This window comes from Glycine max, chromosome 6, assembly GCF_000004515.6.
Source record: "Glycine max cultivar Williams 82 chromosome 6, Glycine_max_v4.0, whole genome shotgun sequence".
In the NCBI taxonomy this organism is placed as follows: domain Eukaryota; kingdom Viridiplantae; phylum Streptophyta; class Magnoliopsida; order Fabales; family Fabaceae; genus Glycine; species Glycine max.
Genome location: NC_038242.2, coordinates 41,046,793 through 41,073,536, shown reverse-complemented (window position 1 = coordinate 41,073,536; position 26,744 = coordinate 41,046,793). Strand labels below are relative to the sequence as shown.

The window sequence follows — 26,744 nt, the reverse complement described above, 5'->3', positions numbered from 1 at the left end:
ATAGAAACAATTTTCACTCTGAGATTCCTAGATTCATGACTTTGTTCAAAGTGGTTGTTTATTGTGCAGTGTTGGATATTGGGAAAAAAGTAACATTAGACCTTTCCTCGTATTTTATTTAGGATGTCTAAATCTGCTTGGCTCTATTGATGCTGTAAATATTGGAAATGAGGTTCTTTTCAGAGTTTGGAACGTGTCTGTGGAAACTAGGAAATCGTAATGTTGATTTGAAAATGGGTTTGGTCTAAATTTGCATATAAAGTATCTATGGAGAAAGACAAGAAAACAAGCCAAAAAAATTTCTTCCCACTATCTTTGGTAGAAACTTTTTTAAAAGATTTGATACGCACGGAGAAATGATTAGGTTCATTTTGGGGCTTGTAGTTTAGCCAATTTTTTTGTGCAAGTGTCTAGGTTCTAAAAAAAGGGTCTGTGACAGTGATTTCAGCTACAACATCAAGATTTTTGAAGTCTGCATGATCACAACACAAGTGCATTTGCAGTCACATTTGTCCGCAATTTCTCACAATAACAAAGATTGAGATGAATCTACAACCGTGACCGCAATTTCAAATCTTAACAAGTGTTATTGGTATGTTTCTTGTGCTCAAACCTGGGTATGAATTTTGTTAGATCATATGAACAGATTGAAAATACTGGAAGCTTCCTTTTAGGCCTTCTGCTAAGTCTGTATACTGGAATCAGGAAGACCTACTGAATGCATATATTTGTTGATGAAACATATCACACTAAGGACTTCTATTCAAACAATTCTGTATCATCAAAGTTAGATGTTGCTGTAGTGTGACTTCTTGTTGTGCAATCTGTATGTAGTTTATCATCAATGAGACCTATATTTTAGATTCATTTTTTTAAGCCTTCGTCATATTTAAGATTTGGTTTGGGATTAGGATACTTCTCAATGGAGGAGAATGAACAAGAGTCACGACCATTGTCTTTTACACCAACATTTTCTATTGCTTCTATCTTGTCAATCTTCGTTGGTGTTTCTTTGCTTGTGGAGCGCGCCCTTCACTATCTAAGCAGTGTAAGATTCCTAGTATCTTGATTTAGCTTTTGCCTTTTGTTTTACTTGTGATGCCAATAAATCATCAACAGAAGTGAAAATGAATGTATTTATGAATAAAGTGCCTCTTTATCTCTATCCCTTTTCTGGTGACCAAAGTGCCATGTTGACCTTACTTTATTTTCACACTAATCTAAGATCAGAAGTAACTATGTTGATCAGGTCCCAAAATAACTCATGCTCTATAAAGTTTAACCGCACATGTTTAATTTGTTAATACTTGATCACAATACTGAAGTACATGGTTTTATTATGGTTGTAGTGGTTGAGGAAAAGTAATCAGAAGTCCTTGCTTGCAGCTTTGGAAAAAATGCAAGAAGGTATCATGCATTAATTAAGTTCTACTGCAATACTTTTTTATAATTAAGTTTGATTTCTTGGTACATAGTGCTTACTGACTTTTCTACAATAAGCTAATTCTATTTAACATTTATTTTTTCCTATTTATCAACTCTCACAAGTTTGCAATTCCATCCTCAGAGATGATGCTGCTCGGATTTATATCACTTCTATTGACAGCTACCTCAGACTTGATAGCCAATATTTGCATTCCATTGAAATTCTACAATAGTGATTTTGCTCCATGTACTCGATCTGAGATTGAAGAAGCGATGGAAAAGAATGGCTCAAAAGAGCATAAATTGTTAATGGTTTCCACTTACCCACACTTAAATAGGAGGATATTGGAGGGTATAAATAGAAACTCCTGCAATGAGGTATGACTAATACCTTAAATGTTGTAAGTTTGACTATCATTTGCTTTTATTGCTACGAAAAAATATAAGCCAACTTGGAATTTTCTGTTGCTCAGGGTTATGAACCTTTTGTTTCATATGAAGGTCTAGAGCAATTGCACCGTTTCATTTTTGTTATGGCTGTAACACACATATCTTACAGTTGTCTAACAATGCTGTTAGCCATTGTGAAGGTGAGATGTTTTCTTTTAGAGACAAGATCTGGCTGCCACACATTTATTTATCATTATTGAATAAATGATCATAACTTAATGTGTTCCGTTTATCATTATTAAATGTTGAATCTTCATGTTCACGTTCTTTTCTATGCTGAAAACATGGCAACAATGTAAATTACTGAGTTATTCATTCTAAATGTGGAAATCGATCCAACCTGTAATTTCGTTGTGCTATCACGGGAGGATTATTACATTCCATGAAACATAATCATAGGAATACGAAGCAATCTCATTCAGAAATTGTCCAAACTTCAATCTTCTATTATTTTGAATTCTTGTTTGATATAGTAGCACTGTAATAATTCAAACCAGATTCACAGTTGGAGAATGTGGGAGAATGAGGCTCACAAGGATCGGCATTCATTTTCTGGTAAGCTCAAAATATGTCACTTTCCTTCTCTAGATAAGTGGTCATTCATGTTTATGTATTCTGTAATCCCATTTTGTCCTTTGTAAGTAGCTACTTCAATGATGGACTGTAAAAATAATGCAGTTGTCTGTTTGTACTTCTAATTTATAATCCATATGTAATATAATCTCTGTCATTTATGTAAAATCCAAATTAATATCCATGTTTCGTTCTGATCTCTCGCTCTCTTCTGATTCACTTTACTGAATCTGCCAAGAAATTATGTTGCACTTATATCATCATGCCTTGTTGTCTACTTCTCTTTATTTTGTTAATAAATTAGCTTATCATCAAAAAATATAATTGTGAGATTTCTTCCTTAAACAGAAAGAATTTTACTCATATTAACATCAAGTAGTGCTGATCTACAATAAAAAAAAAAAAAAAAAAAAAAAAAAAAAAAACAAGTTCTCTTGATCTAGAAATCATTTCCTTAGTTCTTTTTCTGAGGCTATTTAAAGCTTTTTATGTTCTTATGTGCCATTTCATTTAAAAAGACTCTTGATGACCATTGAAGTTCAATTAAATGTACAAAACAATCATTTTCAGCATTGAACATTTAGCCCTTCCAGAAATGAATTGTTAAATGTTTTATGATATAGGGAAACGTGTGGTCATGTAGTTTATATTAAATTCATCTTCTGAAATGGATTGACTATTCTTGTGTTGGAACAGGAATCACAAGACACTTTGCAATGCAAAATCAATCAAATTTAGTTATGTTTCATAGATCAAATCCATTGGTCAGAAACACTTTCCTCAGTTGGGTGGTAATAACAGAACCTCCATTTTATTTCTTCTTTTCCATTTAGTTAAATTTCATTTGTATTTTCAGCATGTCTATTAAAAAAAAAAGCATTATTTTAGTTTGAAATCAAACAGTCCATAAGAGAGTTTAACAGATTATTCTAAACAAGGGCTAGACTTTTAATCAAAAATCGGAAGGAGTTAATTGCAATGTTTTATGAAATTGGTCATAACCTTAGAAAATGAATCCTGCATTGAAGTATGATCAGTAAAACAAAATCAAAAGTTGAATGATTATTGTTTTACTTTGAATCTTTGATAAAATATAAAAGAATTTATGTTTTCGGTAATCCAATCACTAAAATAATTCATTGGAGATGATAGATACCATGAATCTCTCCTATCTTTCAGTATTGTTTGAAGCCAAACTTTCTTGATATGAATATTGTTTCAATGTTTTGTTAACTTATGGTTTTTCCTCCTGATTTTGTATATAATGTCTTGTTAGTGTTTCCATCTATTTCTGAGTTAAAAGAGATTATATTAAAAAATGGCTTTGACTTGTCATCAACGTGATACCATATATAGGTTCTATTTAGGACCCTGCATTCCCTTATAATGTAATTCTACAGCTATCTAATTTCAAATTTAATTGAATTGCAGACAAGTTTTCTACGACAATTTTGGAATTCTGTGGGCCGCACCGACTATCTTACACTTCGCAAAGGCTTCATCATGGTATCCAATAGAATTTGTCTGAATTCTAAATGTTTCTTATTCAAAAGCAACCTAATATGGTTCTTACCTCATTTTGTACATTAAGGTCACTTTGTTTAAGTCAAGGATATGGTTGTTATGTAAACACTTTCCTCACCATATAATATTTGGAGATAAACTATGGCCTAAGAGGTCACAATCACAACTACAAAGTGCTTATAGGAGAAACGGAAATGTTCTTATTGAAAAGATGGATGCTTCATGAATTTTCCTAATTTCAGCTCTCTTCTTTCTGATTTTATGTTTCTACCTTAATTTGGTTGAAGTAACAATCCACCATAGCACTTGTATGTCAGGTTTATTGGTAGTATACTAGTATGCACTATGAAGTGTGCGTGTGCACTACTTTGTGAATGTCTTACTCAGTCTGTTTTCCCTATTCATGACAGAATCACAACCTCACATTGAAATATGATTTTCATAGTTACATGGTTCAATCTATGGAAGAGGATTTCCAAATGATAGTTGGTGTGAGGTTAGTATAGTTGAAATTTAGCTGTTACAAATTACAGTTGTTTCATGACTAGCACCTTTGCAGTTATTATTTTGTTCATCTAGTGTAATAATATCTCGTGTGCTTTTATGTATTAAGAACAATCATAAATTCTAGGATGACCAGTATTTCTATAAATTGTTGAACAAAAAGTCATCATTTCATCTATGAAGTATTTTAACAGGCAATTTGAATAATCATTATACTGAGGAAAGAATATATGTTGTCTTGATTTTGGCCTAAGACACATGTAACATATTATCTTTTATATTATCGCTGTTTTTTTTATAAAAAAAAATTCTCAAGCGCATATTAAAAGCTAAAAATGACTGCTTGAAAATCTCTTGTAGTGTTCCACTCTGGGTATTTGTTGTAGCTTTCATGCTATTCAACATTAAAGGTATGCTTTTAGCTTCCACTTGAAGTCCTATTTTTCTATTAGATTACCTAAATCTTTTTGCACACTATCCAAGCTTACAATTAGTTTCTTTGGTATATAACAGGATCAAATCTCTATTTATGGATAGCTTTCATTCCTAATTCTGTAAGTTAGCTTTGTCATTTCCTACCTTTTAATTTTTTTTTTGTATGTATCAGTCTCATTTTTCTTTTCCATGACTTGATGAATCAATCATTAGCATACAAAGTTTATATGTATTGCAGTGAATGAATGTGCTATGGTAAGGAGAATTACAGTAGATGATTATCTAAAATGTTGCCTTGTGTTGAATTTCTTGGATGGGTATATTTTATTCAACTCTCATTTTATTTCTATTATTTGCTCCTGCGCAGCTTGTTCTTTTAATTGGAACAAAGCTACAGCATGTTATTGCAACCTTGGTATTGGAGAATGCTGAAATAACTGGTTTCTTCTCTGAAGCAAAGTTGACACCTCGTGATGAACTTTTCTGGTTTAATAAGCCTGAACTATTGCTTTCCTTGATCCATTTCATTCTCTTCCAGGTTGGCGACAGTTGTTACATCATGTGCTATAACTGTTGTACTTATATTTATTTTCTTACAAACTTCTGACGCATGCTTATTGGTTTTCTTCTCTGCAGAATGCATTTGAATTGGCTTCATTCTTCTGGTTCTGGGTACTTCCTTCTAGATCTTAAGAAAGAGAATTATACTTTTCAGTAAAGAAAAAAAATTTCAAGTTCTGCTTGAATCATAAATCATAAATTGTATAAAACAATAATGTACAGTAAGAAATCATATTTGAGAGTAATCAAATAAGGTACAACTATACTTGTGATTAGTTATCATTATCTCCATACTGCAACTTTTAAACTTTTTGGTCAATGATGGCTACTAGTTTACCTTAGATATGATAAACCACTCCACAGAGCAAGCTAATGAACCCCAAGAAGAATGATAAATATCTACTTTTTTCTGTTCCTTCTGCATTTAACCAAAATGAATTTTTCATCCGCAGTGGCAGTTTGGCTACAACTATTGCATTATCAGGAATCATGTCCTCCTGTATTTAAAGTTAATCCTGGGGTATGCAGAAATCATTGCAGCCTTAAGTCCTTAACTACTTAGGATGTTAAAACAATTCCTTTTAACTCCTTGTTTACAACATGATAGGTTCGCTGGACAGTTTCTCTGCAGCTACAGTACTTTGCCACTCTATGCACTTGTTACACAGGTGATATCTTGTACAAATGATTTTTTTTCCCTCAGGACATAGTTTGTGAATAAAAGACTACATGATTACTTGAAGTGTTAATTTTCTCTGAATGATCAAGTTTCTTTTAATAAGGTCTAACTACATGGCATTATTTTTCATTTTAAGTCCCAAGTGATGTGAATAGCATATACCTTGCTCCCAGGTTTCACTTAGATGTGATACTACTAACATATATGTTCCTGCACAAGAATTACATTAAGTAATTTTTTATTATACTAAAGGAATTTTGCCTGTTTCATGTCAGATACAGTAACAGCTTTCCTATTTTTGTTTCAGATGGGAACAAACTTTAAGGCTGCATTAATTCCAGAGCATGTAAGGGACACAATTGATTACTGGGGGAAGGCAGCAAGAAGAAAGAGAAGGCATGGCAAGTTCACTGATGGTTTTGAATTACAACCACTAAGAGCAGAATCATCAGCAAATAGATTTTCAAATAGCCCTGTTACCCCCCTCCTTCAACACTCTGCTTCAGATCCTTCAGCAGTAGCATTCCATTATAGAGCAGAAAAAATGCTAAGATCTTATTCTATGCCATAAGAAAGATAATGCACAAAAGAAAATGATGTCAAAGATGAAAACAAAACAAGCTGAATGGTACATTGATGAGGTTGAATTTTGTATGATTTTTTAAGTTATGAGGTGAATACTTTTGGCTCCTTTCCTTGACAAACCAAATTCCAATTTAGATGGTTACTGGATATGGTAAAGCTTTTGCCATTACTGATTTATCAATGATACAAATAATAAGATGGGAGACATTAGTGTCCTTTTAAACTCAACCATGGACCAAGTATATATATATAATGCACTTTAGTTGTAATGAACCCCCTTTAAAATGCTAAGGAGTTAAACTTGAATAGACACCAACGAAAATAAAAAGTAGTGTTGAGGTTTAATTTTGGAACCTTGCCTCTAAGGTGCAGTGCAATAGTGCAGTGCCAAAATAGTGCAGTACCTAACTATTTTATGTTACCTAACTATTTTTTCAAACCAAGCACGTAATAAGTCAGCTCAAAATGTGTAACTTACATGGCACAAGCTCTTGCAATTGATGCAAGACATTATTTGCAGTAGGCACATGGTCCTAACCCCGTGTGAATGGGGTGGCACATGCTTTTCAACATGCTAGCAACAGCATGGGAAACTATTTCAAGTAGGCAAAAATAAAATCATCAAAGAACGTACAACTTAAAAGTAACTTAACAAATTTATTTGCTCATATGTTAAAAATTAGGTTGCAAAGCTCATTTCAATCCTTTCGGTAACACATTTGAAATGAAAATCTACTTCATTATTTTCCCACTGGAAAATGCTCAAACCTTTAGAAATTGTACTGTTAGCAAATTGACAAAAGATGAACACAGAAAGCTTTTACATCATTCGGAGAAGTTTCAGAAAATCTGAAACTCTGCATCTCCTATTTGATACTACATACTTTTCATAAAATTATAGCATAACATTCAGCCATCTTCGCCGTTGCTTTCCCCTGACTCCATTGCTTTCAATTCTTCAGCAAGCATCCTCTGTCTGTTCTGTGCTTGTCTTTCTACAGCAACCATATACAAGCCTAGACAATTGTAGTTATCAAAAGTAGAAAAGTAAGATTGTAATTGAATTAAGTTTTGTGAGAAAAGGAGCACACTTGGAGACATATTAAAAGTATGATTTTGATAACAAGATAAGGGGAAAGAAGACATGACACCAATGAAAATAGGTAAAGAATACTTACTGACGGCACTTCCAATAGCACAAGCCCAAAGAATTCTCATGGACCACTTGTCCGGAACTATTCCTCTGCTTCCCATGGTATGTAGTATAGGCCAGAAACTATGCTCTGAAATGAAGGATAAGATTATACTACAAGCTTAGCAAAAGAGAAACTAGCATAATTTGTTGAACTGTCGATAAGTATCCCATCCCATTTGACACAAGCAAACAATTTGTTTAAATCATACTTTATTTCTATTTTTTCAATTTAGAAACTCAAATAACAAAATAGAATTTTCTTTGTTACCACGAAAGCTAACAGTTACATCTCAAAGCATTCAGACTGCAAATTCATCACTGTGCATAGCAGCTTTCTTGTCTGATTTCTAATTTTTCAGCAATCTAAGAAACAAACACCAACCCTGTCTAGGAAACATGGATACTAACATAGTCTCTATACCCATGTCAAACAAGTACTTGTGTTACAAACTTCATTAACACTTGGGATATTTTAAGTTACATTTTGCTATTTTTATACTTATACTTTTTTAAAATTTATACGAATACAAACATAAATACAATAACTAGATATATGATGAAAAATTTAATCAACTAACACTAGGTTTTAAAAACATTCACTCTCTTCTCTATTTTGAGCTTTGTGCTTTCATGCTAATTTTACACTATTTTTATACATGGTAATATATTTGTGCCGTGTCTTATTTTATACATGGTAATATAGATGCTAATTTTACACTATTTTTATACATGGTAATATATTTGTGCCATGTCTTATTTTATTCTTTTTTATTTTTATCAACCAAAAAGGATATATATTAAAGAAAAGAGGTACCAGAGTCCAGAGGTACCCTATCAAATACAAGAGCACTTGATTGACCAAGTTACAAATAGGAAAGACACCTAAGCTGTTTCATTCCCACCATAACTCAGCCTCACAAGATACTACTATAAATTGTAATAACAAGTAACAGCCTATGTGTTAATCCCGTATTCCCCCACCAAAAGCCGTGTATAAACTAAATCCACCAACACATGTTAAAACACTATCTGGGTAACTGATAGGAACATAACCAACCCAACAAACCAGGAGAAATGTATAATATTACTTCCCTACTTGTATTAGGCAAAAAAAAACTTGAGATCCAAATAACAGAAACCACGCTTGCACCTTTCCATATATCTGTTGCAGTCCCACGTAGCTTACTGTGCCATTTCTTTTAGACATAACGTCGGATCTGTTGACCAAGTATACCACGAAAAGGAGCAATTTCTTCACTTTTGATTTCAACCACAGCCAGGATCTTGTTTTAATAAGGCCCCACAGCTTCCCCTCATCCAGTAGCTCCTCATTAAATGCAATAGCATTTCGATGAAGCCAAATACCCCATATGACAGCATATCAGGTAAGTTTCCACTTGTAATTTGATTTTTTGTTGATCCCCCAGATTGAGTGTTGTAAGAAGTGGCTATTGGCCTCATTATGCAGGACAGAATTTAGTACCACCCAAAGATAGCATCTATTCCACATTGCATAAGAGACCCTGCAACTGAAAAACAAGTGTTGTGCTGCATCCCCCAAACTGTATTGTCTTATAATTAATAAATTTTCCAGTATCCCCATGTTCATACATATCCATATGTCATATTGTATCTGTGCTTCCATACAAAACTGCTTAATGTTTATCTCCTCCATAATCTGCATTCCAAGCTTAGCATGCTTGAAATACATACTCCACCTTGCAGGCGATTCTCAGCACCCTAGCTACCGAAAACCTGGACCTGTCCACCCCATCCCCACTTCCCCGCAAATTATATACTTTTAAGAATAGAAATTTACCTTATCGCCACATTATATTAATGAATAAGATTATATTGTAAAGCGGTCAAATCTTATTGGATATCTGTATAAAACTTCTACATTAATAGTGTATATAAATTGAACTCAGTATCTTAATTAATATTATTTCCCATACAGTTGAACCCTAAAACAATCCTGTCTTACAGTGTACATAAAACAATGAAGCAATAGGAACTATCTTAGAAGTTCATTTTCTCCAAAACTCATTACCAATTAACAAAGTCAATAAAATCTTCAGAACAATGCGGAAGAAGGTGAGCTTCTGCCTTCACTTGCGGATAAAATTTAAGCAAAACAAAAAATGTAATCATCACAATTGGAAGGATGAGAAATCTACCATCTATAGCCAAAGCACAACAAATTCCAAATTTTCAGCCCAGTGAAAAAGAAAATACGAGAAAAATGTCACGGAATTTGGATAAAATAAATAAATAACAAAATTCAAATACATTAAAACAAAATTAACAAGACAAAATCCTCAAGACCCATCTTATTTTAAATCATTTGAAACCATCCCCACCATTCCATGAAAAGAGAAAAGGGGAAAAAGAGTGTATACCTTAGAACCTTTGCCTACAATTTGCAAAGTATTGCTCACTGTTGCAACAGATGCAAGAAACAGCGTTGAGTATTGTTCTCATTACACACTGCATCGTTTTATGTTAAGGGAGTTCCTATTGGCCCTACTACCAAGGGCTGACACTTTTCTTCTTCTTTTTTTTTTTTCTTCCAAAAATACTCTTTTCATGTGAATCCGATTTTATTTTATAATTGTATAATAGAATCATATTTTTATAGTCTGTGAGGGGTTCAAAAAGAAAAAACAACACACAATCTTATTTTGTTGTATAATTGTATAATAGAATTGTGTTTCCCTTATTTTATGAAAGATTGTGGAAAAAAAGAAACAATAAAAATTTGACTTTATTGCACATTGTACAACAACATCCTATTTTTGTTACTTTGTGAATGCAGTGTAAAAAGAATAATGAAATTATCGTTTATTTCGACCCAAAAACAAAATATGCTTTCATTTCTCGTTTCCCTCTTTTTCCTCTGCACTTTGAGAACAGATCATAGTGAAGATTTGGCTTGATGGGTCTATATTGATGCAAATTGGAAGTGTTTGCTCAAGGGGGCAATGAGAACGCGCAGTGTGAATGGCCATTGTTGCAATGACATTGGGATCATTGGGTTCAGATCTGGACGAAGGTGATGGCGCGCGGCATTGGTGCGATGGAGATGGGTTGTGTGGGGTGAAAATAAGGTGAAGGAGAAAGAGGGACAAAAATGAATTATTCTCATGTTTATAGGGCTGTCCATTGGGATAAGACCAATGGGTTTTTGCTATTGCACTTCTCCCATTTATTAAATGCACTTTCCCCTTTTATTTTTTTATTAAACATAAAGTCTAGGTCGATGGCTTATTCAAACCTAGATTGTGTTGGCTTGATGCCTTTATATGCATCTTGGTTTAAATAAAAACATTAGGCCAACTCAATCAAGGACCGAACAACTTTTCAAGCTGCCGACCTAAATTATATGTTTAATAAATAAAAATGGATGGAAGGGGTGCAACAGCACAAGACTATTGATTTTACCCCAATGGACAACCATATAACTGGGAGGAGTGCAATAGCAAAAGCCTATTTGTTTTACCCCAATGGACAACCATATAACTGCAACATTAACTTAAAGTAGTTTATGTTAGGTTTAAATGGACACAATGAACACAAAAAAATTGCATTTAAACCTAACATAAACTACTTTACCTCTTTATAATCTCTACACTTGTTAACTAATTGTTGTGCACAAATATAAAAACAAATACTGTATTAATCAACCAAAAATCATAATAAATGACTATTAATATTAACTATATAAAAATCAACATACTTATCATACACATCAATACAAGTTACACTAGATAACCTTATATCTTAAAACCTTGCTCCTCACGAAAAAAAGAGTACACAATTTTATCACAATAGTTTTTTAAACCGGCACATTTGGTAAAAAAAAATTGGAATTTTGCAGTATAAGTTGGAAAGGAACAAACAAGCCTCAACTTGTAAACTTCACTATTTCATCAGAAGATGCACTTTTGAGAAAAATATTTTAATAATATAAGGAAAGGATAATAATGAATGTGCTATCTTTGCGCCCATGATAACCCATTTGTCAAAAGGTAACCTCGCCAACCCACCTTAGTCCACCATTGTAACAGTATAATATATATACAAGTGATGTAAGAACAGAACTACGGTGGCAAAAATATGCACCTTAATAAAAATATATAAATGTTGTCATATTTAGCGAAAATTACACAAGGACAAGTTTCATTAGGGTCCTTGTGTGAGTCTCTGCATCTCATTTTGGTCACTGAGTGTCTCAACGAGAAGGGGTGGAGCATACTGTGCTGTCCCTTGGTGCTCTTCAGAATCCTGGCAGAATGAGAGAACTATGGTATCAATTGACATCTCCACAACTGCAAAGAAAAGGGTTGCAACAATGTATCCAAGAGCCCAGCAAACCTGCATGGTAGACAAAATAAGATTCTGATAAGGGAAAAAGGGTTATGCACTGATAGTGTAAAATGTTTTACACAGTTATCTAATCACAATCCATCATGTATTGTAAGTTTGTTGACTTTTAAAATAATTATCTTAAAGTAATTCAAAAGGTGATTTGTGATTGGATAAAAGTATAAAATTATTTTACACTGTGAGTGCATAGGCATTAAACTCTTTTGATAATTATTGTTCAATTACTAGACTTTCATTTTGGCAAGTATTTTCCAGCTCTTGGTCCTTCTATAGCATTTTATCCATTATGGAAACGTTAAATGCAAAAGTTAGTCCTTGTTTATCCGTACTCAATCCAGAAAATGGATGTTCAAGTAAAAGCAACAATTTGTTGTGTCACAAATTTGTGCTTTGGAACGCGAGACTAGTGAGTCCAGCGCGTATCCAAACATATTATAAATGGCAAGTTCTGTAAACAGCTATAGGCTGCAACACATGGACTAATGTAGGAAAAAATAATTGTGATATGAATTTATTTGAAAATTCTATATAACAACCATTTTATTGGAGATGAAAGCTATGAAGTTCAATAATAGCACATTCAAATACTGAATTGCCTTTTTCTTTGGGCTTTTGTTAAATGGAAACTGATTCTTGCCATCTAATCACATAATTAGATTATAAAAAACATACCACAACAGGTAAGAGTGGAGATGAGGTCTTGTTATGAGCAGAGTTGTACTTGTGTGTGTCCAACATGAGGAACGCAAACAAAGCACATGAGAGGCTGACACACAGTTTTCCAAGGAACAAAATGACATCTCCTATCACGTTAAGCCGGCCAATCTTTAGAATGTTATTCATGATCAGTTCTGTTGCAATAAAAGAAGCGCTAAAGAAACTTTTGCCAGTTATAGCAATCTGCAGGTGCCAAAAAGATACTCAAGTTCAAAACAAAGTAAACAAAAAATAAAGTAACGATGTCTAAAGAAACTTTTTCCCATTATAGCAATCAACAGGCATCAAGAAGATACTTGAGAAATTAAAGATTTTAAATCAGAATAAGTCTAAAGCAAGATGCATTGTCATGTCAATTAGAAACATTTTAATGCTACAAGTATGTGGCAGTGGCAGATAAGACAATCTGAGGTAAATAACTTTTAACTAAGCATACTTATCATCATCTCTTTTACTCTTTTTCATAGAACTAAACCAACATTTTCTCTAAGCAACTTACTAGAATACAGCTCTGGGACATGTTTTGCTCTCTATGAATACACAACCAAAGCAGGGAAATGAATTTCAGCCTCTAAGGAACACATCAACCACAATGCAACAAGTACAAGAGAATCAGCTTTCATTCTATTGGCCCTTACTATATCCCTAATCTTTAGAATAAGTATTGCACCACAATAGCCAAACACATGCTATCACATGATGCGTGCATAAAAAACTTCTTTGCGGTAGATACTGTAGATTTATAAAATTTACCATGATGTAACCATTTCGGTTTACTGACTTGATGGTCCATTCAATACACCTGAGAAAACATTGAGAAAATTGGTATGCAGCCTTGCCTAAGCAGCTGTCATGCCCATGACTTGAGACTTTCAGTTTACGACGAATAGCTTCAAGCAGAAAGCGGATTGATTCTACGAATGATACAATCAGAGAGCCAAGAGCCACAGACCCAAGACTGTAACGCATAAGCCTCTTCATGGAGGAAAAGACAGAAAGAAAAGGAATTTCTGGCTGCATGGAGAAATATGAATCATATTTAGTAAAATGGATAAAAGAATTTTTGTACGTGTCAAAACAATATGCTTAATTAATAGATTATCAAATTGAAATAATTAAACCAAGCAAGTACTAGCAGTTTGCAAGTTAGGTCTGAATTTGGCTTTTTTATGTAGGTGCAAATCTGCCTTAAGTCCTTGACATTGGCTCTGTTTAGATAAACTAAACAATAAGCGCTTATAGGGAGAGAAAAAAAAAGATAAAATGAATTAAGTTTTTTCCATAAGTTAAAATTAGTTTTTGCATAAGTTAATTTATAGAAGTTTTAGTATTTAACTTTTTCAAAAGCTTATTTTAACTTATGCATAAGTTAATTTTAACTTCTGGAAGAAACTTAAATCACTTTAGGTTCTTGTTGAGAAGTTTATCCAGATAGGACCATTTGACACAAGTAGTTAAACACAATTGTGCACCATATTATCCTTATAATTGATAGAACAAGTCATATTTGAATAATTCATAATGCTACTTATACTGATCAGCAAACCACCTCTGAACTCAAATAATAAACTATGACTGCTTAGGCAGGAACCACAAATTGTTCATTCTAATAAAAATGGAGTTCTACTTACTCCAATGCATGAAACAATCAATGAAATTCCTAAATTGCCTTATACATTTTGAATTAGGCACATGACTTACAGATGTTTCACCGCGTGCCCAGTAATATGAGGCGACAGACCCAGCAATCACTGTTGAGGAGCAAGCTATGAAAAATTGTGTAGCCCAATAACACCCAAATAGGTGGAAAAGGATGGCAACTCCAATATGTGGTGTGTAATGAATGCTATAACCACAACAACGATCACAGTTTACCCGTTTTGCAATAAGATCATATGTGCAGCAGTTAGAGTTGCAATTATTCTGAACAACCTGGCCAGAGCTGAACAAATGGAGAGCAGCTGAAATCCAGAACATGTAAAAGACTGCAAGGACAGTATATGGTATGAGAGGGAAAATAATGAGGGCTTGAACTTCTCCTATCACTTTTGCAGCAACCTGTTAAAAATTGCATGAAATCAATAAAATCGACTGACTTGGGGTAACGGAAATAATGAAAATTATAGTTTTAGTTATTAGTGATTCTAGCATAAGTGCAACAAGTTTGTCAAAAAGTTATGTTTGACATTGTGACAAGAGGATGTGCAAACACTACACATTATATGGGGGTAAAAGTTACAGAAGTGTGCACACGCATTTGTGTGTGTGCACACTGGGTGGAGATCATTCAATGAGGATGAGATATATTATATATCAACACAAAACATGTTACGGTTTGTGAAAGTACAGTTGTCACTTGTCAGAGAGGAGGAAAAAAGCTTCAGCATTCATTCATTGTTAAAATAAGAGGAATGACAAGTTAAATCTACATGGCAATAGTTGGATAAAGCTGTGAGTAGTACTTCCATTGCCAGACGTAAAATAAGCAAAATGAGCACTGGCTTTGAAGTATTATTTTCCCTGAACAGATCTATACATTTACCCCAACTGCCTAGTCCTCAGTAGCCGGTTACCCATAGTGTAGTAGTACTTGATAAGGTCCAAAAGTTACATATGATGGCTATCAGATATCAACCCAATGAATAAAAATAAACAATGTAATAATAATTAAATAATTGCATATCATAAAGTGATGCTTACTTTCAGGACAGATGTTGCCATAAGGATGCGGCGAACAATGGCAATTGATGTAAGAATGGCAACAACCATGATAAAGGTCATAAGTATAGTGACAACTCGTATATGAGTCAGCTCCTAAAAGTGTGAAATCTTTTCATTAGATCTATATGCAATAATAATTGAGAGACAAAGAAAACTCAATCCCAATGGTACTTACCCTCCCATATACACTAATGTATGGGTCATGCTCACCAATGATGGGAGAAATCGCATCATTTCCAATCCATCCAGCTGAAAATTAGGAAGAAAAAATAATTCAGCATTGTTGACAGATGTTTGTCCAACAACCAGATAAAAAAACTAAAATTAAGAATATTATTTGGCTAGACAATTCAACACAGTAATATGAGAATAGAGATCAACTAGAATCACTAACAAATATAAAGTTATAGAAAGAATAGTATATTATAAGATCTAAATCAATAATTCTTCTGTCAAAATACAATCTCCAAGAAAAAAACTCAATAATCTAGAATTTTCATTTCTCACTAATCCAATATTCATAAGAAATAAATCTCAAAATGTTGTTTCTTTCAAGTAGTATGCTAAATATTTTACCAAAACATGTGTAGAATGAGTCTAGCTTGTGTCTGTCCTGGGAATCCATTTTCTGGTTTTATTGTAAGTTGTAAAACAAAATATCAGTATTAAGTGACAAACAATGGTTTTTCCTCTGTCTTAATACAAAATCCAGCAATGAGGTGTGTTTCTATTTGATAGGATATATCAACTAGGATATACAGTACAGTTGATACAAGGTCTTCATGTGAACAGTAATCTCAAAAGATAAAAGAGGCCATGCTGCTGGAAGGAGCAAAGCATTAAATAATAGAATGGACAAAGGAGGAACAAAAAGGACACTAATCAAAAATGAGTATTCAGATTTCATGTTGGCATTCGTATAATGATATTTTCATGAAAACACCCGTATTTGTTTTAAAAAATAAATAAAATTGAAACAGCCAAGCAGAGTTCCCAACCTTTTAGGTAGTAGAACATTGTGACAGATATTATTAGAACATTAAAGAGAACAACTGTTATCCAAGGCATAGCAGCAACAAAATGTCGAATCATCATCAGCCAAATCACAGACAGAAAAAGAGGCAAAATCCCTCCGCAGACAATCAGCACAGGCCATGCCTTTCCTATGTCTGCCATGTATCTCTGCAAATACAAATCAAGTCACATTGAAATTCCATGGCAAGTAATATGCAGGACACTGAATGGCGCAACAAACAAAATACAGGTAAGAAAAGTATGGTGCAGGTGCACTTAGTAAGAGTATAAATTTGATAAAGATAGGAGAGGTGGAAATAGATATGGGATCAAGATTCAAGACATAATGCATCTCAAAAACCATCAATTATGTTTACTCCTTCACTAAACTATTAGCATTTTCAATCTGACCAAGAACCTTTCTTTTAAGTATTAGCCATCTGTCTAATATGGACAAAGAGAGATGATATTGCAATCAATGAACTACACAAATCAGTTGTCATCTAAAATGTTTGGAGAAAATAGGTATAAGGTCTTTTCCAAGATCTTCTTACTTACTTCAATTGCTCATCTCTTTTATTAACACTAACATGCCAATAATACAATATACACACAGAAAGAATATTGATTTTGAGTGGTTATGCTTTCCCTGGATAAATTCCAATCATTATACTAATAAATAAAAAAAGTAGGAAGTTGAAAATTTTTAACCTCTAAGACAGCTGACCGAGAATTAATAGACTTGTGAATTGACTTGTCAATAACAATGTCTTCGTTGATGTTAACTCCACCCATCTGCTGCCAATGCTTCAAAGATGTATTTGACGCCCGAGCAATAAATTGGCAACTCCAATAAACTAGACAAAAAATATGCATTAGGAACCGGGTACAACAAAACTCGTAATATTAAGGAGATTGAAAGTTCTCTACGAAAGCCTCCCAAAGAACAACATGCAACCGTGCTCAAAAATCAAAGCAATGCATTCACATAACCATTTGCAAGCATACAAAAAAATATGAATTTATGAATGCATCAGAAGGGAACAGTTTGCTCACCATTTACAGTGGGAAATATGACAGGATAACAAGGACCCTGTAGTTGAAGAGACGAGTTTCTCATTTCTGGTGTAAGGAACTCAAAATAATCATAGTTCCTATTAATCCAATCTTTCATCGAAAGACGAATATCTCCTTCAGGATAATCACACACCCAATTAAGGGAATCTTCTGAAGGCATAGGGCACTCCGACAAGCATATACTGCGGGCATCAGCCAGTTTGAATTGGCTATCCTTCAATCCACTCTGATAAACCTGATTAGGATTTTGCCAATATCTGAGCTCTAATTCACTAAGGCCAGGGTGTGCATGCTTGTCCCCACACACATTCCCTTTGTAGTCAAGTCCATAAGTAAGCCTGGTAAGTCATAGTGACAGTAATCACAAGTTACATAAAGATAGCAGCAAAATGGAGAATAAAAGTTATGAACTTCATGCTGCTACAGCTACACAATCAAATGCCCCCTCCTGCTTTTAAGTTCTTCAGCAGCCAAACAAACAACAAAATTTGATCCCCAGTTGAAAAAGAACATGTTGTGACAAACTCAGTAAGCAAACATTTGCCAAAATCATAATTGAATGATTAGACCCACATGTTACCTTGAATCAGAATTTCATGTAAAATCCTAACCATGCCTTACACAAAAATGAGAAAACCCATTTACTAAGAAAAAATATTTTTTTTATAAATTCCTAATTAAGTAAGCTACTCAAAGCCTCAAAAACAAAAAAGGAAAAGTAGATAATCATAAAAAACTAGCTACAAAAATGCATCCATCACAAATTTCACCAAACAATAAGCTCTATAAAAGAACTCCATTGAGAGACAACACCCCACGTGTCAAACCCTGCATTCAAAACCACAACTTGGCAATTGCAGAAACTCCACTCACAGCTCCAACACAGATAAAAAAAAAGTTGGAAACTTTAAGATTGCTCACCTCAGTGGGTTTCCTTGGTTGAAACCAAAGCTGGAGTTGACAATCATTGCTATCCAAAAAGCTATGAAGATCACAAGAACAATGATGTCCCTGCATTTCCTGTTGTGCCTTATGATTCCACCCATTTGGGTAACTCCATCACTTGATGGGTACCTTCCTATTACTGCACCCAAAGGACCCCTCATTTTTGCAAGTGTTTTTGTCTTTACCAAGTTGCAAGCTTTGGTTCAATTTAGCATTCAGAGAGAGCAGAGTGAAAAGGAAGAAGAACAACTGAAGAAGGAGAAGGGGCAAAGCAGAAACACAAACAAAAGCTAGGGGAGCGTGAAAGCCAGTGTGAAAAAGCAAGTGTGTTTAGATTTGCGTTTATATAATAATGAAAAGTTTATGACATGTTAAGACAGAGATTTTCTAAAGTGGGTGTGTTTTTTTTTTAAGTGCATGTTTTGTGGCTTCTCCAAGACCAAACTCGGAGTGTGCTTGCTAGTTGTTACTAGCTTGTGCTCGGCTTAACTGCATAACAATAGTGTCTCCAACATTACTAAGAAAAATCTTTTAATGAAGTGAGAAAGAATGTATTTGTTTTTAATTCAAAGTGCATTAAATTTAAGGTTACTTTAATTAAGATTAACAGTTTTTGACTTAGCACTTTTTTATAAAGTTAAATTCTAATAAATGTGTGTTTATTTCATTTATATGGATGAGTCATATTTCTTCTATTTTAATTTATAAGACTTGAATTTAAAATAATTTTTATTTTTTTTATAAGACTTAATTTATAATGTTATATTAATTATTTTTAAATTAAAAATATTTCTCATTTCAACAAGAAAAAATATATTGATAGCCTTTAAATTATAAATTTAAGATAAATTTATTATTATCAACTAAATTAATTATTTTTTAAATCTTAATTAATTAAGTAATTATCTCTTATATATAATTGCTTATAATTACTAAGTTTTATATAAGCTATAATTACTTAATTGAATTCACGAAATAATTACATCAAATTATTTAGTCAATGACAAGTAAAGTTTTATTTTATTTTATTTATTTATTTATTTATTTATTTATTTATTATTATTATTATTATTAATCCTTAAGGTAAATAGTAGCCTGCATCATTGTGAAAGCTGGAATTGAAGAAAAAACTTAAACAGTCCAGTCCTTTTCTTCTCGTACAAAACTGTCTAGTTATTATTTCATTGAAAAACTCAACCGTCAATTTGTAATGCTTAATGTTTAATAATTGTTTCATACTACTTACACAACTAATTTAATTTCTTTATAAATACACAATTTGTTGGATGAACATTTTAACTCCCAATAAATTTTTATTATTTTTTTTCTCAGTAGTGAGTTCAGACTGAAGAATGAGCCGTTATAGCCGAAGCCTGGAGAGACAAGCCATTATGGGAAGTCCTTAAAAACTATATGAAATTTGAGTTAATTTTTTAAATTGGGTGATTTCGCCGCTTTGAGACTTAGGAAAGGACAGTGATTAAGTTAAAATAAAAAAAAAATCCAAATCTATGGACCAATAATTAACAGTTGGATCAATCTTAATTTATCATTGTGTATATAATAAATTATGTTTGAAAGAAAAATATTTATCTTATCTAACTTATAATTTCTGATAAAAATCAATAGATATTTTATTACGGACATTTCATACAAAAAAAAAACAGTTGGATGGTGTTGAGCATTATTATCATACGGACAGAGATTGGTCATTATAATACAGGAGCTTCAAATGCAAAGGATTGCAAATTACCCGCAAATTGGTGGGCCCCACTACTGCCTCAATTCCCTCTTTCCTTCTTTGAAAGGTCTCTTTGCTTTGCTATACACATCTCGTATCTCTTTAGTCTTTACTATATTTTTACCTTTTTCTTTTTCCCCATACTTTTTGGCTTGATTGATTCGTCGCTATGAACATTCATCAATTGACATTTCACACATTGGACATATACATAGAGTAGCAGCATATGAATTAATTTAATTACCATATTGTTTCGAATCTCATTTTTTTTTACCTCTTTTCACACATAGACACCTTAGTTTTAATTTTATTTCTATTAATTCTTAAAATTTACACAGAAACATTTTTCATTTTATATGTTTTAGTGTTGTTAGGACAAAAGACCAACAATGCACCCTCAATTATTTTGATTTAGTAAAGAGTTTTATTCTACAAACTAAAATGTTTTTTCTTAAATAGAACATCTTTTATAAGAAGTTTTGAAGTTAAACATACAACAAACTAAGATATTATCTTACGATTAAACAAAGTGACTTGATCATATATATTTACATATATGTGTTGGTTAGCTAGTCTTATATGCAGGGATATTTGTGAAACTTGCAAAGTGTTATAATATAGGGATCATTCATGAAAGTGCAAAAAAAAAAATCAACAAAAAGTTCTATTTTATTTCTCAAAAGATGTGCCTATAAGCAAGAAAAAAGGATAAAATTACATTTTTGGTCTTCTATTTTTGCTTCAATTTCACATTTGGTCCCCCGATAATTTAATTCACAAATTCGGTCCACCTTTTTATAAATTTGTGCAATGTTGATCCCGGACGCGTCAATTGGACGTTGACCATTAACCTCTGACGTTGAATATCACGTGTCAACGTCTGAGAGGTTCCCTGAAAAGGCTTGCATTTTTTTTTTACCAGCGCCACCCAGACAAGCTCGTGAAATCGGGTCTCTCCCAAGAAGAAGTCACTGTGCAGTTCCAGGAACTCCAACATGCTTACAAAGTCCTCTCCAACCCCAAGGAACGTGCCTGGTATGACTCTCACTGCTCCCAAATCCTCTTCTCCGACCCCACACCATCTCCAACTCCTTCGTCCCCGACTTCTTCTCCTTCTTTTCCAACACCGTCTATTTCGGCTACACTGACACCGACACCGCATGATATTATGTGACCTTAACCAGGTGTTCACTTCTTGATATTGAAAATTTCAAATATGGGAAGGTGCCATTACGTGCCCCTAATAAAGCATATGCCAACACCTTAATAAAATGGTTGGTTGATGGAGAACAGCTTTCAAAGGTGGAAGTCATAGCTTGCAATTCCATAGCTTTCAAAAGGTTTATTCAATCTTTTGGAGGGCTAAGTGTCATCTTCAATCCATAGCTTGCAATTCCCGGCAGGCACAATGATTGGTGTCTAGAAAGGCTTCAGCTTTAGCTTCTGCTTGCTCCTCCCTTCTCAACCTCAATAATTTCGTTGTAACACTTCTTCTCTCATTCTCGCAGTTTCACATTTTTACAACATTTCTCCAAATTTTATGTTTTAGTTTATGGGATATGGAGATTGTGTTCACATGTGATTTGGGTCTGATTTTGATTTTGCATTTGTGGGGTTATGGTTCCCAGGAGAACATGTTTTGTGGTGCACTAATGTTGTTCAATGAAATGCCCCACTGTTGTGATATTTTTCATTGGTTGGACCCTTTGCATCGGAAAGCTTAACCTATTTCTAATTCTTTGTTTCGTTTTATATTCAACGTCAAGAATTGTTCTCTATGGCTGCTTGTGCTTGGTTGAGCTAACATGCTCTGTTGAAAGCATCATTCTCAGTTAGTTTGTATTGGGAGTTTCATGCTTTTGCTTGGTTTTAGGGAGAGTAATCGAAAATAAACTGATTCATGAGCTTGTCCGGGTGGCGCTGGGTAAAAAAAAATGCAAGTATTTCCAAGGAACCTCTCAGACGTTGACACGTGGCAGTCAACGTTTGAGGTTAACAGTCAACGTCCAATTGATGCATCCGGGACTAACATTGCACAAATTTTTAAAAAAGGGGGACCAAATTTGTGAATTAAATTATCGGGGGACTAAATGCGAAATTGGAACAAAAGAGGGGGACCAAAAGTGCAATTTTGCCAAGAAAAAAGAATAACAATACACTTTTTAACACAAGCAAATACCCTCCCTACCAGACGACTTTGAGTATGAAAAAAAAAAGAAATGTAGAATGTTTTATCTTATCAAAGTTATTAGTTAGTGAAAGGCATTAAATGCAACATTTAACGCTTCAATGACTATTTTCTCTCCATGTAAGAAGGTAAACGAAGAAAGAGATAAAGAAGCTCCTATAAATATCAAAGAAAACTTATACAAGATTCAAAAACATATTTCATTGTAAAATGCCCTAGTGGTCACACTTAAACTCTGAACTATACTATAATAAGTTGTATTTCTCTTAGTGTGAAAACTAGTGCTTACGTTTGTACATCTATCTTATAAGACAATAGATAGTTAGTGAGAAGTGTCACTAATGTTCCTAGTATCCAGTTTCGACAAGACGAGAAGTGTCACTAATGTTACTTTCAGTTGCCGAAAGGCTTCTTTGCATTTTTCATCCCAAACAAATTTTTTGGCCTTCTTGAGGAGCTTCATAATGGGTCTAGCCCTTTCGATAATTCTTGGCAAAAACCTTAACAAAGAGGCTATCTTGTCGGCTAGTCTTTGAGCCTCCTTCACATTTCAGTGACTCTTCATCTCTAAGATGGCTTGACATTTGTCTAAGTTAGCATGTATTCCCTGGTGGGTAAGCATGAAACCCCAAAAATTCCCTCTTTCTACCCCAAAGACATACTTTTCAAGGTTCAGCCTCATGTTATACTTTCTAAGTTGGCCGAAAAATTTCTCTAAGGCCGTCAAGTGGGTTGTCAAGTCATCAAATTTGACTACCATGTCATTCACGTAAATTTCCAGTTTTCGTCCAAGTTGGCCTTGGAACACTTTGTCCATCAAACGCTGATACGTTGCTTTAGCGTTTTTCAATCCAAAGGGCTTGACTTTGTAACCAAAGTTTGCGGATTTGGTGATGAATGTCATCTTCTCCTCATTCCTGGGATCCATCCTTATTTGATTGTAGCCGAAATATGCATCCAGAAAATTCAGTAACCTATGTACGGCTGCTCCATCAACCAAGCAGTCGATGTTCAAGAGTGGGTATGCATCTTTCAGGCATGCTTGATTTAGATATGTGTAGTCCATACACGTCCTCTACTTCTTATTTGGTTTCTTAACCATGATCACGTTGGAGAGCCAAGTCGAGTAGTCAAACTCTCTGATGAACCGGGCAGCCATCAACTTGGCCACTTCTTGTCGTATTGTCTGACACTTCTCTTCCCCCATTTTTCTTTTCGTCTAGGAAATTGGCTTAGCATCTTTACATATGGCTAACTTATGATAATGAAAGCTCAGATAGATGTTAGGCATGTCTGCCATAAACCGCCCAAACAAGTCAGCATGCTCTTGGATAACTTGTTATATTTGGCAGTTATCGTCATTGGGTAGTTGGTTTCCCAACTGAGTGATCTGCCCTTCATTAGGTCTGAGCTGGAAAGCGGACGTCTCTACTACCAACTTCACTCGGTTGTTATCATTAGTTTGGGGGTCGAGCTCTAGTCCTTCTACCTTCTCGGCTTCTGTCCTAACCTTTGCACATTGGACATCTTTTGGGGGGCCCTCCCTCATATGAAGGCATAACCTAAGGCTGGCCATGTAGCATTTTCTGATCGTCTTCTAGTCAGCGTGCACAATTATGATGGTCTCAATGCCCTACAAGAACTTCATCATGAGGTGAGGGGTTGAAATAATTGTGCTGAGGGCACTGACCGAGGGAAGACTGAGGAGTATGTTGTACGACGTGTGAGTATGCACTATCGCGTATCGTATCTTTAGTCTTTCCTATAATGGCCCCTTATGCCCAAACTTGGTGTAAGGCCAAATATAACCCTTCATCCCTACTTGTTCCCTTGTAGAATCGAACAAGGGGTCATCATGTGGGAGGATTTTGGACTTGGGTATATCCATCTGTTTGAAGGAGTAACAAAACAATATGTCGGTCCAGCTTCCTTGGTCTACATGGGTCTTCTTGACTGTGCAGTTGGCTATCTCAAGAATGATAACCACAAGGTCGTCCTACACCAGGATAGATGCCTTGAAGTCATCTGTTGTGAAGGTTATGGGTGACATATTAGGTACTCAGTGTCGGGAGATCATGTTGATAGATGGGATCTACTGAAGGTATCTTTTTCATGCAAAGGCAGGGGCCCCACTCCCAATGAAACCTCTAACAATGGTGTTTATAACCTACCTTGTTGGTCGAGAGGTTTTTCTTCCCTCTCCCTCGAGCGACTCCGACTCCTCCCCCTTTCTGATTGGCCTACATGTTCTCGGTCCCTCCCCTGGCTAGACTCTAGTCTACTCTTTCCCTTGAGTCTATACGACCATGACTTGTGGATGAATTCCTTTAAGTGGTTAAGCTTAACAAGTTCTTCTATCTTGTCCTTTAGGGCACTGCATTCCTCCATCGAGTGGCCACAATTGTGGTGATACATGCAACATTTTGAGTAATTGGCCTTTGGTGGGGTGTTAGCTCTTTTGGGCATGGTCAAAATGTTGATGGCCAAGGCCCGATCCCTAATATAGGATCTATAGGTGGTAAAAGGAGTGTATTGGGTATAACGTGGCTCTCGAGGCGACCGATCCCTCCTCCCGTCGTCATGAGCTTTGTTAGAGCTAGGCTTGTCATTATCTTTCTTGGCCAACACCGCATTGACTTGCACCTAATTTTGGTATTCGCCTAACTCCTCAATCTGCATATACTTAGCTGCTATCATTTGCAGTTCGTCGAGATCAGATGCTAGTTTCTTGTGTAGGCTATTGACAAAAGGTCCTAGGCATAACGCCGTTATCAAATGATGCATAGCCATTGTTGGGTTGATGTTTTAGATATTCAATGCGACATTTTTGAAACATTTCACAAGAACCACAAATGTTAGGTGGTGAGACCGACTAATGGCAAACTGTGTTCCAAAGCAAGCGACCAGGATGTCAAATGAATCCACGAAGTTAGGGAGTAACTTTGTGAACCAATGAAGGGCCTACCCCTTCAACGACGTCGAAAATAATCGGCAGAGGATTGCATCATCCATGGTTTACAGGCTCACTTAGGTGATGTACACATCCAAATGTTCGTCCAGGTCTGTGGTACCATTATACTTCTCAATAGTCAAGTTCTTCTAGTTGGAAGGAAGAATTGCCTCCATGATGCTAGGTACAAAGGGGTTTTAAAACTGCAACAAATGTCTCCCCAAAGTGTTGAGGGATGGGGGAATAATGTCCTGACGTGCGCTTAAATTAGTAGCTCTGGGTAAGGTAACAGCAGATGACTCGGCTTTTCTTCCCTCATGCGGGTTAGCCTCAAGTTGCCATGACTTGCGAGCTTCCTGTAGGTGGGCATTCTAAGGTTGAAAGGCGATGACTTCTTCGGCGTGGTGCCTTTGCATTTCAGAGACCTGAGCTTGTAGTCTTCGAACTATCAAGGATAAGTCAGTTTGGTCTTCTACGTGGATGTCTTCGTTGTGGTGATTAGTTGATTGCTCCATTGCTATTGTGTTTGTTCTAGTTCTTGTTATTGCCATGAATTCTTAGGGTTAGGATATATCTTACAGAGTCCCACGGTGGGCGCCAAAATATTCCTATCACAAATGGACTAGACACTTACCCTTACGCCAAAAAGTCTTTTGTGGTGCCAAAGAGTCTGGTTTGGTGGTTCCTTGTTGAATCTCCTAGTGTGTGTGAGTCCAAGAGTGAGGAGGGGGGGGGGGGGGGGGGTACTTGCAAAAGGCACTCCAACACTTAAGTGAGGGTTTGACTCAAAGTTGTAGATGACGTATAATAAATGTTCCAGAATGAATCAGTCCCCTTACTTGGGGGCTTCACCCCTTTTTTATATTGACCTTACTGGACCTGGGGTCTATGGGCCTGCACGTCCTAATTACCAGTTGAGTAATACACCTTTTAATCATGCTTAGACACTTCTAATCAAGTGACTACCCTTAAGTGGGTTTATTGGTGATAATCATGTTCGAATGGTACTCGTCATTTGCATATGTTGAGGATCGAGATATGTTGTACGAAATATGTGAATATGTGACTAAGGGG

At 34.9% G+C, this 26,744-nt stretch overlaps 3 protein-coding genes across 4 annotated transcripts; 1 reads left to right on the top strand and 2 right to left on the bottom strand.

Annotated features, from left to right (window-relative positions):
- Positions 1–1,569: 1,569 nt before the first annotated feature.
- Positions 1,570–6,969, top strand: LOC100804916 (MLO-like protein 11). Its single transcript, XM_014776706.3, has 13 exons — positions 1,570–1,803; positions 1,899–2,015; positions 2,373–2,430; positions 3,145–3,239; positions 3,880–3,954; positions 4,383–4,468; positions 4,837–4,886; positions 4,990–5,030; positions 5,279–5,449; positions 5,548–5,583; positions 5,925–5,992; positions 6,080–6,140; positions 6,459–6,969. Exons 1-13 carry the CDS (start codon positions 1,570–1,572, stop codon positions 6,720–6,722), a joined length of 1,356 nt encoding a protein of 451 aa, XP_014632192.3. The 3' UTR covers positions 6,723–6,969.
- Positions 6,970–7,373: 404 nt separating this feature from the next.
- On the bottom strand, positions 7,374–10,509 carry LOC100804039 (uncharacterized). Of its 2 annotated transcripts, none has more exons than XM_003527212.5 (3): positions 10,331–10,509; positions 7,915–8,019; positions 7,374–7,752 (listed from the first exon to the last, which is right to left on the bottom strand). In XM_003527212.5, exons 2-3 carry the CDS (start codon positions 7,988–7,990, stop codon positions 7,646–7,648), a joined length of 183 nt encoding a protein of 60 aa, XP_003527260.1. In that variant the 5' UTR covers positions 7,991–8,019; positions 10,331–10,509; the 3' UTR covers positions 7,374–7,645. The 2 variants fall into 2 exon arrangements, with proteins under 2 accessions (XP_003527260.1, XP_006582179.1); XM_006582116.4 differs by lacking the exon at positions 10,331–10,509 and adding an exon at positions 9,082–10,283.
- A 1,364-nt stretch (positions 10,510–11,873) lies between these two features.
- On the bottom strand, positions 11,874–19,181 carry LOC100803501 (choline transporter protein 1). The gene is made up of 10 exons (XM_003527211.5): positions 18,768–19,181; positions 17,826–18,184; positions 17,481–17,626; positions 16,754–16,937; positions 15,931–16,004; positions 15,735–15,848; positions 14,736–15,092; positions 13,788–14,048; positions 12,990–13,217; positions 11,874–12,305 (listed from the first exon to the last, which is right to left on the bottom strand). The coding sequence occupies exons 1-10, from the start codon at positions 18,950–18,952 to the stop codon at positions 12,114–12,116; spliced, it is 2,100 nt and encodes a 699-aa protein (XP_003527259.1). The 5' UTR covers positions 18,953–19,181; the 3' UTR covers positions 11,874–12,113.
- Positions 19,182–26,744: the final 7,563 nt, after the last annotated feature.

Excerpts from the sequence above, each read along its gene's own strand:
- LOC100804916 (XM_014776706.3), top strand. The coding sequence starts at position 1,570 with ATGATGCTGCTCGGATTTATATCACTTCTATTGACAGCTACCTCAGAC. Across the intron at positions 4,469-4,836 it reads CAAATGATAGTTGGTGTGAG|TGTTCCACTCTGGGTATTTG; the intron begins GTTAGTATAGTT and ends AATCTCTTGTAG. Across the intron at positions 5,584-5,924 it reads CTTCATTCTTCTGGTTCTGG|TGGCAGTTTGGCTACAACTA; the intron begins GTACTTCCTTCT and ends TTTCATCCGCAG.
- LOC100804039 (XM_003527212.5), bottom strand. The coding sequence starts at position 7,990 with ATGGGAAGCAGAGGAATAGTTCCGGACAAGTGGTCCATGAGAATTCTT. Across the intron at positions 7,753-7,914 it reads TGCTATTGGAAGTGCCGTCA|GCTTGTATATGGTTGCTGTA; the intron begins GTAAGTATTCTT and ends ACAATTGTCTAG.
- LOC100803501 (XM_003527211.5), bottom strand. The coding sequence starts at position 18,952 with ATGAGGGGTCCTTTGGGTGCAGTAATAGGAAGGTACCCATCAAGTGAT. Across the intron at positions 16,005-16,753 it reads AATGTTCTACTACCTAAAAG|CTGGATGGATTGGAAATGAT; the intron begins GTTGGGAACTCT and ends CCTAATTTTCAG. Across the intron at positions 13,218-13,787 it reads ACCGAAATGGTTACATCATG|ATTGCTATAACTGGCAAAAG; the intron begins GTAAATTTTATA and ends TGGCACCTGCAG.